At 57.1% G+C, this 18,970-nt stretch overlaps 1 protein-coding gene across 1 annotated transcript in view; it reads right to left on the reverse strand.

Moving 5' to 3' along the window:
* The window catches only part of FIBCD1 (fibrinogen C domain containing 1), a 38,566-nt gene extending 22,255 nt beyond the window's left edge, over window positions 1-16,311 (reverse strand). The window contains exons 1-4 of the mRNA XM_004375764.1: window positions 16,205-16,311; window positions 5,376-5,855; window positions 766-925; window positions 124-260 (exon numbers count right to left, since the gene is read on the reverse strand). Of these exons, the coding sequence (XP_004375821.1) occupies window positions 124-260; window positions 766-925; window positions 5,376-5,855; window positions 16,205-16,276 (849 nt within the window). The 5' untranslated portion in view covers window positions 16,277-16,311. The remainder of the gene's footprint in view (window positions 1-123; window positions 261-765; window positions 926-5,375; window positions 5,856-16,204) is intronic.
* Between the last annotated feature and the right edge of the window lie 2,659 nt (window positions 16,312-18,970).

Here is an 18,970-nt window from a genome sequence, read left to right on the forward strand (position 1 = left end):
AGGCTGCTGAGAACACCCCGGGTTCATCTGTATGGCCTTCCAGGCCACACCAGGGGCCCCCACTGTCCGCACAGCTGAGAGGAAGCCAGGTCTGGCTGAGCTGCCACCAGCCGGGAGACTCACCGTCCAGCCGCCGCCGTCAGTGCTCATGTCGCAGTAGACCTGGAAGCCGGCAGGATAGTGGGTGGGGAAGACCGAGTAGATGCCATCCTCCTGCTGTCCGCTCAGGAGGACATCCAGACAGTCGCGGGGTCGAGAGCCTAAGGCAGGGAAGACCAGTCAGGGACCGCTGGGCCCAGGCTCCTTAGTCCCCGCCCACCCCCCCTCCCTCTGACGCTATCCCTGGGTTTCTCTGACTTTTCTGTCCACCGGGCAATGTCCCATGTAGCCGAGAACGCAGGTCCAGGCTGAAGCGTTGGGTCTGCCATTCCTTGGGTGAGTTTGGGTGACTGAATTACCCTCTCTGAGCTTCACTTTCCTCATTTGGGAAATGGGCATCATGACCCCACCTTGAAGGGTATGGGAGAAGGCTCAATGCGAGGGTGCAGATAATGTGCTCAGTACTGCCTAGTCCATAGTAAATCCTCAGTAAACAACACATGGCTGTGGGGTGGGGTGGGGAGGCCGGAGGGTAAAAATGTGGATGGCCGTGGGACCCAGGTTTGGGCTCCACATGTCTTGTAACAGGGTAACCCTCATCCCAGCTTTCCCACTCCCCAGGGCTGGGCACCTGGGTCACCCCAGGGAGGCAGCCCCACCACTCACCATTGGCACAGCCCCGGGGCCGAGCTCCCCTGGCAGGCGCCCTCTGAAGATCGGCCTTGACTCGGGGTCGGCCCAGCCCCCGGTCGCTCTGCAGGGCGTCCAGGACATCGCTGACAGAGTTGATCAGGTGAGCCATGTGGCCTTGGCTCTCAGAGAGAAGCTGCAGGGCACAAGAGGTGAGCAGAGGAGGGGGGAGGCTCCGGTGGACTTCAGGGACCACAGCGCATCACCTGCCAGGGTGCCTTCCTGTGGTGTCTGTACCCTCCCTGCGGCAGCGGCGGGCTCCAGGTGTAACAGTAGCCCCAGCCCTCCTCTGGGTCCGAGGGGCCAGCTGTGCTCTGACGGAGCCTACTGGTCTGGGACCGTGAGCACTCAGAGGACAGAGGGCTCAAGTAAAAGGGGCCAAGGTGGCTCCAGCAGGCACCTGCTGCCCCTGCTGCCCCCCAAGCTCTGTTCTTTGGCCATTTCTGTGCATTCAGCCCAGTCGTATGACTTTGGCGGGTGGCTTCTCACCTCTGCAAACAGGGCTAATGAGACCTCCCTGGATGAATTGCTACAGGGACAACATGGGCACAGCGCTGGGCCCACAGTCCATCTCATTATGTGAATTTATACAGCACTTTACAGGTTACAAATCATCCTCCCTTCCGTGGTCTTTCTGAGTCCCATTCAAGGCCATGAAGGCAGGGTGATTCATCTGCACCTGACAGATGGGGACCCCGAGGCTTGGGGAGGGGCAGGGGCCTTAGTGCAGCCCCTGTGCTCAAGCTGGGCCCAGAAATGAGGATGGTGATACCTCACCCACCCCAGTCACCCGCATGCAAACTTCGCTTTGACTTCCCTCAGCTCTCTGATGTCCACACCTCACCAGACCCCACCCCCACACACTGTTGTCATCAGCTAGGACTTTAGTTGTCTCCTTGATACAGATGGGGAAACTGAGGCCCAGAAGGAGAGGTCCCCGAGAATGAAGGACAGCATGGGACCAGGACTCAGTCCAGTTCCCCAGGGCTGACTGGCAGAAACAGAACGCAGGGTCGAGATCACTGTCCAGGGTGGGGGCAGCACAGGACCCGGGGGCAGTGGTTTGGACCCAGACCCTGGTGTTGGTTGCCTAGGTTTTGACTCTATCTCCCTCCCCCACGCACTATCCATGAGATTCCACCTCACTTTCCGCCTCCATACACCAGGGTAATGAGACTTATGTTTCTGGGGGAACGGGGCGGAGAGCCATGATAACATGTGTCCGAGCCTACGTGGTCAGTAATGTTACCTATTTTATTGCTCCCACCACCAGGGCCCCCTCCTATCACTGCGGCCCGTCTCTTCTCATGAAGTGCAGCACGGTTTCTCCCAGGCCTGTCACCTGTGCCTGCTGCCAGAGGGGCCTGGGGTCCTTGCCTCCCCGCTCTGGGCCCCAGGAAGCGGCAGGGGGAGGCAGGGCCATGGGCAGACCGCAGCCGGCTGGCCAGCGAGCACGGAGCTGGCTGGGTCTTTACATGCCGGATCTGTCACTGGGCGGATAACACCCCATCCAGGGAAGGAAAATAGAAATATAGAGTAATGGCAGTTTACAAAGTATGATTCTCCAGCTCATCCGAGGCAGGCGCCCTGCAAAGCTTTTCGTTTCCCTGTCAGCTTCCCCTCTGCTGGGCAGGTGGTTCAGTGAGGGCTGAGCCTAGGGGCGCAGAGGTGCGCACAGGGGCAGGGAGAGCCTGGCCAGCTGGGGTTCCTCCCTGGGTTTCACTGCATAGTCCTGTAGACGGGCCCTTGGAGGAGCCCCACAGAAGGATGCATGTGGGTAGGGGGTGAGGCTAGCCCACAAGGCATGGGTGGCAAAGGATCTCCTTGGGCTCATGATTCAGTGGTTTCAACTACAACTTTCCTGCCTGAGAACCATCCTTCTGAATCGGCTCAGCCACAGAGGAGAAGCTTGGCCGACACATTCTAGAAACTCAGGCACGGCCCCTTCTTGCTAACAGGCAAGAAAGTCCTCAGTTTAAACAAGCAAAAAATTAAACTTGAAAATGTACATATAAGCATGACCCGAATTAATGGGGGAGTCAGTCCCTGACTGCTGAGCTGTGGAGACGCAGCCGGGAGGAGTTTGATGAGGCTTTTAGAGGCAACAAAGTCAGAGTCGCTGCTTCCCACACTTCTTAGTTGTGGGACCAAGCCTAAACAAGGCACCCTGCCGATCAGAGCCTCCGTCTGCCCCTCCATAGAATGAGGTAATAATCATACCTACCTACTAGGGTCATTGTGCAGCGAAGAGTGTAACCCAGGGCATGGGATCAGCAAATAGTCGTTTTCACCATTACTATCATAAAAGCGAGCAAGTCCCTGGGTGGTGCAAATGGTTAAAGCATTTGGCTGCTAATCGAGAGGTTGGAGGTTTGAGTCCACTCAGAGGCGCCCCAGAAGAAAGGCCTGGCGATCTACTTTCAGAAAATCAGCCAGTGAAAACAGTTTTACTCTGGCACGCACGGAGTCGCCGTGAGTCAGAATTGACTTGACAGCAACTAGTAAACCGGTATTATAAAAGGGTTTTAAACGATGTCTCCCCATAGCTCTAAACTTCAGTTTCCAATTTCCACCATAACAACAGAAAATAGGAAATAATAACAGGCAGTGAGCATCTCTCCCGTGCCAGACACCAGCCAAGCCCATTTGCACAGTATGGTGCTCACAGCGTCTCCTCAGGGATGTACTGTTACCCTCATTTTATAGATGGGAAAACCCAGCCCAGAGAGGGGACAGGACCTGCCCGAGGTCCCACAGCTGGAGGTGGATTGGATCCCAGGTCTGCTGACTTGAACTCTCAGCGGCCTCAGAGGTTAGTGCATATGTGAATCACCTGGGTTGCATGTTAAAATGCAGATTCCTGCCCTCTCCCTCTGTTTAGGATCCAGGGGATGGGGCCCAGGAACTTGCCTTTTAAGAAGCACCCCTGGCAATCTGGCCCAGGGTACCCAAGGGCGTATTTCTGAGGGACCCAAGTCTCAATTAGCTGAGGGACCGGGAAACTTCGGGAAGAGGCGTTAGGAGCCACGGCTGGCTGCTTCCGAATGAGACACAAAGACAAATTGTCTCTGAAATCATCCTGAGTCTCTGGGAAATGAGTCAAATTAAACATCTTTTGAGAAGTAAATATATCAGGTGAGCCAGAGCACTCCTGTGCCCCAGAAAAGCTATTAGTCTTTCAAGAACAGCACTATGCCTCTTCATAGGTTATGGGGCTGGGGACTCCAAGGCTCTGCCCATCCCACCCTCCCCATCACCCAGACAGCATTAAGAGTGAGCATTTATGGGCTGGGCTCAAGCTGACCTGGGACTGAGTGTTTGGAGAGAGAGGTGGGGACTCAGATCACCCAGAAAGTCTGGAGGTCTCCCCGAGCCTTGCTGACAACGCCTGGGGAAGTCACAGATGGAGGGGGCAGCAAGAAGTCCGACTAAACACCCCCACCCCGCCCCGCGAGCAGGAAGCTGCCTTCCCGTCAGTCACCCAGACAGGGTGATGAGGACTGTAATTTCTCCAGCTGCAGCCTTCAGAGGGGGGGAAAGGCCCATTGCTCACCAGCTGTTGGGTGTGACCAGACTGCTTGGTCATCCAAGTGTCTAGATGGGGGGACAGGGGGCAGATGGAAAGGACTGGGGCAGCTGGGCTGGCAGGAGTGGGGGGCAATGTGGGAGGCAAGCTTCCCACCCTCTACGGATCTGAGTTAGAGGGGTGATGGGGTGCAGGGCTGGAGGCTGGGCAGGGCTCCAGCAAATCAGATTCTAGGCTGACCTAGCCACTGAACCTTGAACGAATCACCACCCCTATCTGGGCCTCAGTGTTCTCTTCTGGAAAATGGGGGAAGGCAAATGAGATGGTCCTAAATCCCTGATTCCATGAAGGAGAAACTTCTTGCTGGTGTGCGGGTGTGGTCTCTGGGCGAAAACTGGAAACCCTTCACCTACACCCACCTGACACTTGCCAGAACCCCGGCTTGGCTCAGGAGTGGGGGTGGGGATGGTTTGGGGCTGGCTAAGGGTCCAGCTGGGCTCTCTCAACTGGTGTCTCCTCGCCTGGAAAGCTGTGGGCATCACTTGGCAGTGGGCTAGGGGAGCAAAGGAGAGGGCTGCAGCTCTCTCTGGTATGGTGCAAGGTTGGGAAGCGGCTTGCCACTGACCAACCTGTGTCCTTGAGCAAATCACTTCCCCTCTGGGCCTCAATTTGCTCGTCTACTGATGGGGCACTGTTCCCCTCACCTGCATCTCACGTGCAGCATGGAGTGCCTGGGAAACACCACCACTACCCCCTAACCCCAGGTCCTGGGTCTGGCCTGACTGTCGAATGCCCCAGGGCCACCAGGGCAGCATGACAGGAGAGAAACTGATTTTGAGTCCTGGCGCTGCTACCCAAGAGCTGTGTGGCCTTGGGTGAGAGTCTGTACCTCTCTGGCCTTATTTGCTCATCTGTGAATGGGAATAACCCCAGCCTAATGTCCCAAGCACTTAGGGATTTAGTGAGGTCGTAGACATCAGGTGCCAGCACAGGGCCAGCAGGCAGTGACAGCAACCCCATGCCCCCGCCAAGACCCTGAGGTGCAGAGGTTGCCCCTTACCTGGATGAGGCGGCCCTGCTCGCTCTGCAGGGCGTTGAGTCCCTGGCCCAGCATGCTATGCCCCTTCCGCAGCCCCACGCACTCCGCCTGCAGCTCTGAGGCCTGGGCCAGCAGCTGAGGCAGCTGGTCTGCCAGCGTGTCCAGCAGCGCCTGCTCCTGCTCGCCCGCTAGCTGCGGCCTAGCCTGGCTCTCTGTCAGTGCCTGTAGCACCGAGGCTTGGGCGCCCTCCAGGCGGGTGAAGCCGTCGGCGAGGTCAGGGCAGCGCGGGTCGATGAGGATGCTGAGGCGCGAGCTGTCGGCCCTCTCCACGGTGACCAGGGCGCTGTTGGGCCCAGCTGGCCCGGTGCTGACGATGGGTGGGGGGGCCGTGCCCGGCGTGTGTGTGTGGTTCAGGAAGAGCACGGCGCCTGTGACAGCCACAGCCAGCAGCACGGCCAGTGAGAGCAGCACGGTGCACAGCACGTAAGCGCAGCTCGGCCGCTACGGGCCCGCACAGGCACACAGACAGACAGATGGAGAGAAGGGACACGGCATTAGAAACAGGCCTGGGCCTCTGGCCTTTGAGAGGCCCGGACAAGGCTCAGAGGACCCCCTTCCTGGGGGTGAGGGAAGGGAGTTACTGAGACAGGCAGAGATGAGAGAGAGAGTCCCAGAGGGAGACAGAGAGATGGGGCCACACACACAGATGTACCAAGAGTGAGTGAGCAGGACCACAGATGGAGAGAGAGAGACCCAGAGGGAGTGACACAGAGGAGAAAGGGAAATATGCTGAGCGAGAGAGAGAGGGAGACAGAGATGGAGAGGGACGAAAAAGAGAGACCGAGGCAGAGAGACAGGGAGACTGATGGAGAGAGATGCGCCTGCCTCTGCCTTGCCCCGTGTGTCCCGCGCGGTGTGGGCACAGTGACCCCTTCCCTCCTCTCCCTTTTGTCACCTCTGGCTCCTGCAGGTCACAGGTATTGAGGAGGGGAGACAAAACTGTAGACATAGTGTCTGTACTCAGGAATGGCCCCACTTGCTGGGGAGAATGTACCCATGATGTATTTAGGCAGCCAGTAGAGACCAAGAGCGTCAGGTGGCTGCGATGGCTGGGCCCCGGGTGTGCAGGAGCTGAGGGTTTGAGGAAGCCAGGAAGAGGCCAGGGAACTCTGAGGGTGGACAGGAGGTGGGCATGGATTTAATGCTATCCCTGGAGCCCTCCCAGGTCTGCTAAGGGCTGGAGGTGATGACTCTGGCTCTGCAGCCAGATGGGACTCTGGGTTTAGTATCCTGCACTGCCATTTCCATCTGTGTGACCTCAGGCGAGGGCCCTCACCTCTCTGAGCCTCGGTTTCTTCACTTGTAAAATGGAGGCAATAATGACACCCACCTCTCCGGATTATTGAGAACCCACAGGTACCTGTAATTCGGACTCAGGAAGAGAGATCAGGAACAGTGACGATGTTCAAACCGTCACACTGTCACAGCAGAGCAAGTGCCTTGGGGGTAGTGAGCACCCATCACTGAAGGTCCCTTCCAACCTGGGGCATCCCCATCCCAGGAATCCCCAGCATCCTCCGCAGGTCCCCAAGGCTAGCTCTCCCGTCTCGTGGGCACAGCATGGCTGACTGAGCACCTCCTCCCTCTTTCCCTCTTTCCTTCCCCTGCCTCCTCTCCTTCTTCACAGAGCTTGCCCCTGGCAGGACAAACACCAAAGAGCTGGGCAGCGTGGCACTATGGCCACCCTGGAGAAAGGGACCTCCCTACCTCCATCCAGGCCGGGGCTGGGACAATGGGGCGCTGGGAATCCCAGAACAGGGCAATGAGGCAAAACGGGAATAAATGGAGGCAGTGCAGGCATGATAAAAACTGGGTCCCGGGACCGGCAGGGCTTACATGGGTCCTCATGACAAAGGAAGTCCAATTAAATGAGGTGTGGTCCCTAAAAGAAGCCCTGGTGGCACAGTGGTTAAGTGCTTGGCTGCTAACTGAAACTGAAAGGTTGGCAGTTCAAACCCACCAGCCGCTCTGCGGGAGAAAGATGTGGCAGTCTGCTTCCATAAAGATTACAGCCTTGGAAACCCTGTGGGGCAGTTCTACTCTGTCCTACAGAGTCGCTATGAGTCAGAATTGACTCAACGGCAGTGGGTTTATGGGCGGTCCCTAAAGCACGTAGCAGGGAGCTTGATCCACCAGAGGCGCCACAATGTGGTAGCAAATGCTTTGGGGGCCCAGATTCACTGGACCCAATCACTCACAGCCCAAAGGGAGCATGGAGAGCAGCCACTGAGCATTTGGAACCTGGGGAACTGGAGGCCCAGAGAGGGTGAGCGGCTTTCCCAGAGTCACAGAGCAAACTGGAAGCAGAGCTCAGACTGGGCCCCATGCCTCCTGCCTCTCTCCCAGGGCCAGGCTGTATTTCTTCAATTCTAAGACACACACTTCCACCCACATTTTAAACTTTCTGAATCTGAGATACATCTTTAAGTGAGTTAGTATATTAAAACACTTGGAACTGAGCCCAGCACGTTGTACGTGTGCAATAAATATTAGTGGTTTTTATTATCTCATGATCAATGTCTACAGCACATCTGGAGAGGACTTCTTTTTTTTCCACCCAAAGTGTTATTTCTGTGTGTATTTGATGCTGGAGGGCACCTTCTCCTTTTTCATATTTTCACATTCCCGACATTGGGGAGCACCTTATACTTGCAATTGGCAGCTTTTTTTTCTGCCTTTGTGATACATAAAATAGTGATGACTCTTACATCATTGCATCTGACTGTCGAGAAAACACGGTAGAGCAAACAGCTTCCTTTCCATAAATTCGAATTCTACAAGTCTCTCCTGAATCTCCTGCTTGGCACCAGAGGAGGATGGGGGTGTGAGGTGGAAGTGAACAAGCAAACCCCCAAGGAAGGGGTCTCTTTTGTTGGCTGGTGAGAGGGAATCCCTTGTCCTGTCCCTGCAGTGATGGTGCCCCAGTGATCCACCCCTCCTCTCTCCACACACTGCCCAGGTTCCTTGAGGGCCACATGTCATACCAACCCAATTTATACCAGCCAGACCAGAACATGTTACGGCTCCCCTCGGCTGGCTCTGCACACTGCTTCCTTTGTCTGGAGCTCCCTTACCACAGGCCCTACTTGTTCTCTTCCTTCAGGTCTCAGTTGACAAGAAACATCACCTCTTCCAGGAAGCCTTCCTTGACTGTCTCATCACCCCTCCCCTCCCCCCAAGTTGTGAGGGACTCCTCCTCTGTGCTCCCACAACCCTCTGTGCTCCCCACTGGTGGTGCTTATCAAGACTGATATTCATCATCTTTTACTTTATTCATTCAAACATCCATTCGACATTCACTGGGTCTCATCATGAACCAGACTCTAGGCCACTCTCTGAGGAGGTAGCAGTGGACAAGTCAGAGCTGACCCCTGCTATAAGGGAGTTTATATCCCAGGAACTGTGACTCTTAACCTTTTTGGGGGTGTGGATTCCTTTGGGAATCTGGTGAAAGCTGTGGACACAATTTCTGGGGACTGGAGGCCAGCGAATTCAGGTCCAAGAAACTGGCCCTAGACTGTGAGCTCCCTGAGGGCAGGGACCTAGTGGGTAGTGTCCTGCTCACCACCAGACACAGAGCAGTCCTGATGGCTGTCTGCTGGAAGGAAGGAGAAAGGGAGGAAAGCAGGCAGGGAGAAAGGGCAGACGGACTAGATCACGTCTCCGTGACAATGCTGGCATGGGGCGGAGGTGGAGGCATTGCTGGGATCTGCAGCATTTGCCATGGCAGAGGCTCAAGACCTCCCTGCTAAGCCCTGGATCCCCAGGCAGAGCCACCTCTGACTCTGTGCCCAGATGGTATGGCATGGAATAAAGGTAACCTCCAGGCTGCCCCCAGCCCCCAGTCACCACAAGACAGCAGCTTCCAGACAGGCTGGCATCACAATCTCGCCACCATTCCGTGAGCACTTAGCATGTTCCCACGACTGAAATCTCCAAAACCCCCTGCGGTTGATGCTACAGCTGAATTCATTTTGCAGATAGGAACACTGAGGCTTAGAGAAGGGAAGACCTTTGCCCAAGGTCACACAGGGAGTCAGCGATAAAGCCAACACTTCAACCAGGGGCTGCGTGGCTCTGGAATCATGTCCATCTATGCCAGGGCTGCTTGCCGAGCTATCTCCTCTGCCTAAAGTATGGCTGGGGTTTGAGTGACTAATCTCTGTGTCAGCAAGTCCCTGCCTTGCCCGCTCCCCAAGTACTTCCATCCAGAGAGACACCTTGCCCCGAGCAAGCGACTCTGAGCGCATCCTCAGACTGCATGGCATTAAGGTCCCCCGGCTGGTGAGGCTGGGGTTGGCCTGGCAGAAGGGCCAGCATCTCCCCTCTCTGTCTCCAGGATGCTGGCCCTATCGGGTGCCCTCTTTCCACCTCCGTCCCAGCCACTGCCACTGCGGGAAAGGCAGAGGGTAAGGAGGGGGAGAGGGGCTGGAGAACACTGCAGGGGGTCTGCGGAGGGGCAGCGGGTGAGCAGGGGATGACGGAGCTTGGAGATGAAACAGGCCACTCAGCAGAGGAGAATTAGTCTTTGGAGACCACCTTAAAGATGAAGTACTGTTCGCTTTTATAGGCTGTCTTTTACGTGCCTCGCAAAGAAATCTGCCTGAGATAATACGGGGGGGCTTTTGCAGTTTGCAGCCCAACTGAGTCAGCTGCGGGGCTGGAGCTTAGTAATTGGCCTTCGGCCTCAGCACAGTGAGGTGCACAGCCTGAGGTCTTCGGGAGGTGGTGGAGGCACACGAAACACCCCACCTCCCCAGGAAGGCATTTCGAGGCAGTGTGACATGTGAGGAGTCAGGATGCCTGGGTTCAAGACCCCCTTCTACCACTCACCACCTGCCTGAGCTCCCAGCTGCGGGGACCTGGCTTTGTTCCCTGGGTGACCCCCAGTGCCTGGCCCAGGGTCAGTGGCTCCCCAGGAAACCCTGGACATGGTAAAGACAAGGTGGGCTGGTGACAGGGTAGAGGCAGAAGGCAGACATCCCCAGAGGGTCCTCAACTGCAGGGCAACATCTGTGAAGGCTGCCTCCTCTGAGTCCCTACCCTCCAGCAGAGGCCCTGGGGGTCTGGCAAAGGAAAGGAGGGCTCAGAAGGAAGAGACTCACGCCAAAGTGCCCTGTTAAACAATCCTACCTAGCCCCACACCCTCCCCTTCTTCCTTGTTTTCTAAGGGAGCTGCTCTGCGGTATACCCCTGGCTGGACTGAGAGATCAAATTCCCTGGTGTCAAGTGGGAAGAAAAAAGTCTCCTCTCCCTGCCACCCTTGAGGAAGAGGCCAGGCAAGGTTTGACCCAGGCGCGGGCCGATCTGCACACCTCCCTGCTCTGTCTCCCAGGAGTGCCCTAGTTAAGGCAGGACAGCTGCTCATCACGACAGAAACACGTCTTGGGGCTTTGAGCTGGAAAACCAGCAGGGTTGAGCAGGGACTCTCTGGCACGGAGCCTTGGGCATGGCCTGTGGGATCAGTGGGGAGGGTGGGCACTAGCCTCTGCCCCAATCCAACGCCCCTGGGGGTTCCTCCTCACCTCTCCCTGGACAAAAGGCCAGAACCTGTGTTGAACTCTGAGCACCTGGGCCCCAGAAGGAGGTCCTGGGGATCCCCTGGGAATGAGGGGCTGGCTCAAAATTCTAGGGCCTTAGGGACTGAGGCGGGAGGGTTTGTAGGCCTCTGAGGAAGAGCCCTGTCCTGCTGGGCCTTTTAAATGGAACTGATGCTTAGGGACATCTGAAGCCTCCCAGGGTGGGTCCTGGGAGAAGTAGCTGAAGGTGTCCAAGGGGACAAAGAGACAGGGCTTGGGGAGCTGTCTCCCCTGGAGGCTCAGAGCTCTGTCACTCTCCAGGGAGCAGTCAGCTCTGGGCTCATTTCTGGGGGGTCTGCAGACGTCTCCTGTGAGAGTCTTGTCCACCTCCTTCCCCTCGCCATAGCACCTGGCCTCCTGGATGGCCCAGCTGGGTCTCATGCCCACAAACCAGGCATCTCTGCCCCTAAACCTGAGCACTACTGAGTTTCCCAATCTGGGGATGACCCTAATATCCACCAACTGCCCCTCCAAAGTCACGTACTTCCCTGGACTCCGCTCCCGCATCCCCCATGCCCAGCCAGTCACCTGGTTCTGTCCACTCCACCTCCTCCAATTCCCTGTCCCAGATGTTCCTATGCCCTCAGCTCCTGCCCTGGTCCAGGTCCCCTCATCTGCCTCTAAATCACTTCAACTGTCTCCCCACTGGCTCCCTATACTGCCCCCTAGTGATGTCAACCCATTCTCCAGTGAGCAGCCGAGGGCCTTTCCTAAAAGCAGAGGAGATCAGAACACCGTCCAGCTTAAACCCCTCCTGGGCTACCAAGGCCTCAGGGGGAGACCTAGCTTGTCCACAAGGCCTAAGGCACCCTCAGTCTCCCCAGCTCCAGCCTCACCCTCCACCCCTACTTTGTTCTGTCTGCCTGCCTTGGCCTCCTTTCATCTCCCCTAACACACCTTGATCTCCCTCGAGTACAGACTTAGCACATGCTATTCCCTCCCCTGGGACTCCTCTACCCAACCTGACTTTGGCTGAGCTTAGAAATCACCTCCTCCAGGAAGCCTTCTGTCTACCCTGCCCCCAGCTGGGCTTCTAGCGTCTGGCCTCCCCCATCACAGCCCACACCGCTGGGCTGGACATTTGGGTAATAAGTGAAGGAAGGAGTTCTTGGCTTTAATCCCCCATAGGTCTCTGCTTCCCTTATTTCATGACTATTTGGTGACCTCAGTGCAAACTACAGGGACCAAGAGGAAAGAGGCGTATATCTTTTTCTTTATGGTACCCATTACAGTTTGTAATACCTGCCTTGTGAGTTTGTTTCCCCCAAGAGACTATAAGCTCCCTGAAGCACAGACCATACCCACCAGGTTCACGGCTGTATCTCCTAGCCTGAGGTAGAGATTCTATAAAACCAAACCAAACCCAATGCCGTACAGTTGATTCCAACTCATAGTGACCCTACAGGACAGAGTAGAACTGCCATATCAGGTTTCCAAGGCTGTAAATCTTTACGGAAGCAGGCTGCCACATCTTCCTTCTGCAGAGTAGCTCGTCGGTTCCAACTGCTGACCTTTTGGTTAGCAGCTGAGTGCTTTAAGCACTGTGCCACCTGGGCTCCTCAGGGACTCTATAAAAACCAAACCAAACCCGTTGCCGTTGAGTCAGTTCTGACTCATAGTGACCCTATAGGACAGAGTAGAACTGCCCCAGATGCTTTCCATGGAGCGGCCTGTGGATTTAAACTGCCAACCTTTTGGTTAGCAGCTGAGCTCTTAACCACTGCGCCAAGGAGTCTATAGGACTCTATAAATAGTCGAGTGAATTAAATGTAGCAGGGATTTAGGGTAGACATCAGGAAGAACTTCCCAATGAGAAAAAAAATTCTTTTTTTCCTTTCTGAAATGTTTTTAGAAGTTTCAAACGTATCAGAGAACACACTGCTTGGGATGGGTGGTCTTGGACCACTAAAGTCGACTTCCTGTAGGTCGCTTGGATTGAGGTCTGCTCAGAAACATGGCGGCTCTGGAGAAGGTGTTTACAGGATGACTTCCTGCCCCGTACTCGGGGACTAGAAGAATCATGTCTATTTCTAGAGACTTTCATCTAAGCAACTCCAAACTCCTGGCAAATATCACTTCGCTGTCTTCTCCCTGCCCCAAGGGTGTGACAGCCCCTTCCTTCTCAGGTGGATAAGGAACACTCTAATGAAGTCAGGCAACTTGTCCAAGGTCACCCAGCAAAGGAGCAGCTGAGGCTGGACAGGGTGGGGAAGAACGAGGTGGTTCCTGAGAGTGGCAGCACTTGGATGCAGTCCCTTCTTTGGCAGTGGCGCTGTGAGTGCCCGGAGAACCACGCAGCCCTGATGCCAGAGCCTCTCCTTGCCAATTACATAACGCAGGCTGGACTGAGAAAGGACAGCCAGCCTCCTTCCCTCATCTTCCTACATTTTCACACAGAAGCACAGGGCCCGGCTCCAGCTCTCTTAGCCTTGGTTTCCTCATCTGCTAAATGGGTTAATCATCCCACCACCAACCTTCCAGAGTAGTTGTGACTAAGAAATGACAAATGTGGATGTGTGGCCAACTGGTGTGCAGAGTGGGGCATTGGCCTTTATTCCCCTAGAGGAAGTGGCCCATTAAAGAACCTCAGCCCGGTCCTTCTGCTGGGAGCTGGCTGGTTGGATCCATTGCTTTCCCTCATAGGGGGAGGGGAAACCAGGATATGGACAGCCTGTGAAAGGGGACAGGCTGCTTTGTTCAAAGCACCATCCTCCTCACAGGCGCGAAGTGCTTTACAGTTTGCAAAGCACACCAGAATTTCCCTTGACCCTCATAACACCCCTGGTGAAGTGAAGAGGAAGCAGGGATTGCTGTTCCCATTTTACAGGTCCAGGCCCAGGGAGGGGGAGTAATAACTCACCCAGAGTCACACAGCATGTCAACAGCCAAGATGAAACTAGAAGCAAGGGAGGAGACAAGCAGGACCCAAGAAAGGGCTGGCCCAAAAAAGGCCAGGGCAGGAAAGCCTCTCTCTTTCCATAGTGGGCACAAAAAAGGCCTTGCCTTTTCTCTGAAGCTTCAAACAAGCCTGGGGCTGCCACAGGGGACAGCCTGTCTAATGCTGGGTCACCAGGGGGTGGGGAGGGGAGGCGAGTGGTTGATACTGGCTCAGGCCCCTGGGGCCACAGTTTTCAGCTACCTCTGATGCCAGGGGGCAGACATCTGGGCTCTCGCCCGGTGGCAGTTGGAATCTGTGCCCCCAGGGAGCAGACGAGAGAGGCTGGGCCCGCCCCAAGAGGCCTTGAAGGCACATTTCAAACAGATCCTTCAGAAGCCACCTTCGTTTCAGACAGAGCAGGGTTTGCTGGCTTCTCTCCTGAGGCTCCTCCTGGCAGGGCTTCATACAATTCAGTTAAGCAAATACCCCTCAGCTCCCTACCTGAGCTTATGGAAGGGCTGGGGCCTGGGCCCAGGGGGAGACCCAGAGATGGGCATGTATCCAAAAGGAGCTCCAGATGGAGGAGGGGGCTCAGGCTAGGAGACAAGGCAATAAGATAAAGACAGCCAAAAGGCAGGGGTTAAACTCTGAAGGGACTTTGAGGCACAGCCACTGGGCATTAGGGAAGGCTTCCCTGAGGAGATGGCGTTTGAGCTGGGTTTTGTAGTATATGTAGGGTTTCCGAGTGAAGGTTTCTCTGTGTGTGTATGTGTATGTGTGTGTGTGTGTGTGTGTGTGTGTGGTGTGTGTGTGTGTGTGTGTGCACACTGGGGAGCTTGATAGAGCCAAGAAGACAAGCAAAAGTCTGGAGGTGGAGCAGCCTGATGTGGGGGCCAGGAAGTCAATACATGTAAGGTGGCTAATGGGAAGGGAGGATGGGTCAGGCTAGGAACAGCCTTGAAAAGTAAGTCCAGGAGTTGGGACTGCTCTTGCTAAGGGAGGAGAAAGTCAGATCTCAGTAGGGGGTGACTTATTATCTGGGGACAGCTTGGGTGTGGACCTGAAGTGGAGGGGGAACAGACTGATCCTGGGAGGCACAGAGAGGCTTGGGTTCAGACACAGATTGGAATCCAAGTTCTCCTTCTAACATGCTGTGTGACTTGGGCACATCCCTTGACCTCTCTGAGCAACCATTCCCTGGTCTGTGACATGAGAATGTGCATCCTTGCCTAGCTCCCGGGCGGCTATGGGAAGGGAAGTGGTGCAGACGGATGGGAAAGGGCTGTACAAACTGTAGAGGGCTGGGTCCCCCACACCATAGCAGCACTCCACGAAGAATGAGCAGGTTGCAGTTCCTGAGAGTGAGGGGTGGTGAAGCCCCACCACGACCGCCCCCCTCCTGCCACTGTTCCTTTCCCAATGACATCTGTCTGGGAGAAATTTAAAATTTAAAACGGGCAGGCCCATTATTTCTTCTCCTTGGCGAGCAGGGCCTCCTCATTTTGCCTGCTTGCCCCAGTTCCCTGGCGCTTGGCCTAGGGCAGCCCCAGGGCAGCCCCTCCACTTCAGCTTCCCTTCTCCAGCCTCATCTCTGGCCAGCCCTGGCGCTCTGCGCTCACCCCCTTCTGGGACACAGCCCTAGGCACCCTCCAAGCCCTCCTCCCCTGCCCCTGAAGAGGCGGCAGGAAGTATGGAACGAAACAGCTCTGGAGTGCACAGACTAGGGTTCAAATCCCAGCAGAGCTGAGTGGCCTCAGGCAGGAGTCAACCCTCTCTGAGCCTCCCTCTCCTTGACTGTGAAAGCTGAAGAATCACAATACTGGGCATCTTACACTAGACGAATATTTACTGATCCCTCCTGTATGCGGGGATTCTGGCTAAAACCTGATGATTCAGAGATCGAGCGGGTCAGGTCCTGGTCCTGAAGCTCAGATTACCCAAGCGAGGTGCCTCACGCAAGATCGCTGCCAGAGTGGGGACTTAGTAACAGGTTAATATGCCCATTACAGAAGTGATGAAAATGAGGTTCATCTAGGGGTGTGATTTGTCTGTGGGCACACAACGAACTAAAGGGCCAGTCTCACGACCCCTTCCCCTCCGCACACATGTGCACCAGGGGTCTCTGCTGTGGGGGCCACCCACCCGCATCCAGAGTTCAAGCCTCGGTGTAGGAAGGAAAAGAGGAGCGCGCCCGCCCGGAGCCTCCCAAGCCTCACGTGGGTGCGCCCCAAACTCCAGCTCCCGCGCTCGGCGCGCCCACCCCGCCGGCTGGATCGGCCATCGCCTCGCCAGCCGCGCGGGCCCACGTCCCCGCGTCCCGGGCCCGCGCGTACCTGCGGCTTCTCGCGTGGCGGGTCTTCAAGTTGGGAAGCGCCGCCCACGGTCTTCCACCGGTCGTTGACCATCTTCCGGCAGGACTGGAGGGGGCGCCGGGCGAGGCGCGCCGCTGCAGAGCGCAAAGGCGCCGAGTGGGCGCAGGCTTGGGGCGGCCCGGGCGTGCAGGCACGCGGGTGCGGGTGTGTGTGAGTGTGTGAGTGTGCCGGTGTGTGCCCGGCTGTGAGTGCGGGGGACAGCGGGAGCGGGAGCGCGAGAGCCGCCAGCCGGCCGCCCGCCCGCCCGCCGCTCGCGCTGTGCGCGGTCCCCGCTCTCCGCTCCCGCGCCTTCCCCTGCGCGCTCCTCTTCCTCCCTCCCTCTCTCGTCTCCCTCCCTCCCTTCTTCTCAATCTCGGTGTCTTTTTTTGTCTCGGACTCTCTTTGCCTTTTATTTCTCTCTCGGTCTCCCCACCACGCTCACACACACGCACCCCCCCCCCCCCGCAGGCTGAGTTAAACTCCACCTCCAAAAATGTCAGGATAAAGGGAGCAGAACACTGACCTCAACACACCAGATAGCCCAGGAGGGCAGCAAACAGCCGTCGCCGACCCGGATCTCGCCGGCTCCGGGGCGGCGGGGGCTGAAACCCCCGGCGACGCCTCTGCACAAACTTCCTCCCGAGCTCGACTCGCGCCGCGCTCCTCCTGGCTTCCTCCGTGCTCAGGGCGCAGTGCTCACTCCGAGACTAAGGCTGGACAGCGGAGGTGAGACGGCGGCGGCACGCCCCCTGTGGGTCTCAGAGGTCTCACTCCCACACCGGACAAGTGCGCACAGCCTGGAAGCTTCCAGCCCCTGGGGACCTCCTCCCACCGGGCCCTAGCTCTGGGAGCAGCCGGGCCCGCGTCCCTAGACCTGCGCCCTGGCGCACGCGGACGGAGAGCCCTCCCTATGCCTCCCTGCCCAGCCAGCCCGCGGACCGAATGGGGGACCCCTAGCCGCCGCAAGAGCGCTACGCGCTCTGCCCGCGCTCCTGGCCGCTCGCCCGGGTTCCCCAGGCGCGCTCCGCGCGGTCTCAGCCCCCGCCTCCTCCTCCGCCCCGGAGAGTACGTATTTGTGCCAGGAGGGGGCTTTTTAGTTGCCCCTCGCACCCGCATCACTTTCAAAAGCATTTAATCCGCCCGGAGCAGCCTTCGGAGGTAATTGACAAAATCCTTAATCTGCGCTGTGTTAACGAGCTGCTATTGTGGTTTCTGACCGGGAGGCGCCCACACGGCCCGACGCCGCGTTCCCGGCCGACTTCCCCTCCCCCGCCCTTTACTGCGGCCCCCTATCTTCTGCTCCCCCAGGTCCAGAATAGACACCCCCGTTCGCCGCCTCCCGCATCTCCCCAAAGCTGTTTTCCGACTCCCTGGGGCGCCTTGGCCCGCCACTCTGTTCCCTGGCACCTTCTGCGTCTGTCTCCCACCGGCTGCCAGTCTGTCGCCCCATCCTCATCCCTCTCCGGGCCCTTTTCAGCCCCGCAGCCGCGGTGCAGGCTGCCTGGGGTGGGGCGGTACCGCGCCTAGGCTGGTTGGGTTGGGTGGCCCCATGTCCTCTGAGGAAGCTGTCACCACCTGCCAGATGCTCGGTTCACTACCCTCCAGCTATTTGTCCGCAGCCCTCTCTCCCCTCGGAGGGCGTCCTGCCTGCCTCATCTCCCTCATCTGCAGCCCCAGCTCGGCTGCCCACAAAGGGGCTACCTAGGGGGAGGGAGCACTCTCTGAGAGTCAGCCGACTTGTGCCCCAGAGCTCCTTCTGTGTGGTACCTGCCCTTACCGTCTCTCACCCCCCTCCTCTTTCCTGAGCTGTAGGGCCCTCCTGCTTTGGCAGAGGGTTGTGGTGGAGAGCTCACCTCCCTGGCTCTGTGTCTAGGACAAGTGACTGCACCTCTCTGAGCCTCAGTTTCTCCATGTATACCAAAGGTTTAAGAGCACCCTCTTCAGAAGGGCTCTTCTGAGGTTCTGAGAGACTGAGTCAAACAACTCAGCACAGTGCCTGTGCAAGGTAGGAGCTCAAACTTTCCAGATTTCATGGCCTCTCTGAGACTCAGCTTCCTTCTGAAACAAGGAACAGCAGCCTCCCCTTCCCCTTACTGGCGAGCTGTGAGGTTGGCAGGCCCCTGCCCAGTGTGAGAAGCAGACACGTGGCCGGGAGACTGCAAGGCTGTGATTCCGCAGTTTGGGGAGAGGATGTAAAGGCCAAACATACCTATGCACACGCAGAAGTTTGCCCTCCACCCCTGCCTCATGAAGCCAACCGTCTAGGAGAGGAGACCGTGAGCTGAGGCACCAGGGAAGGGCCAGCGGAGGTCCTGTGTGCTGTGCTCCGGGTGGTCAGGGAAGGCATCCCGGAGGAGATGGGCATGGCCCAGAGTATGAGGGCCAGGAGTATCTGGACGGACAAGGAAAAAGGCTCTTCAGGTGTGGGGCTGCAAAGCAAAGGCAGAGAGAGGGGACAATAACATGCAAGGCGGGTGGGCAGGGTGCAAACAGAAGGACTCCCTGGAAGATCTTCTCCCAGCTCTGCAGAAGGGAGGATGGACAGGTAAGCTGGGGCCACCTAGCGGATCCTCCTGGCAGTGTTTGCTGTCCAGTCATCTCACCAGCTCAGCTGCAGTTTCCTCAGCTCTCCGGTCGGCAGGAATGTAGTGAATTTGCATTTGGGGGGTAGGGGGATGGGGGTGTTCTCACCCTGTCACCCCCTTTGTGGTGATGCCTTGCTCAGTACCCTAAGAGAAGGGTCAGCAC

This window comes from Trichechus manatus, unplaced genomic scaffold (assembly GCF_000243295.1).
Source record: "Trichechus manatus latirostris isolate Lorelei unplaced genomic scaffold, TriManLat1.0 scaffold00038, whole genome shotgun sequence".
In the NCBI taxonomy this organism is placed as follows: domain Eukaryota; kingdom Metazoa; phylum Chordata; class Mammalia; order Sirenia; family Trichechidae; genus Trichechus; species Trichechus manatus.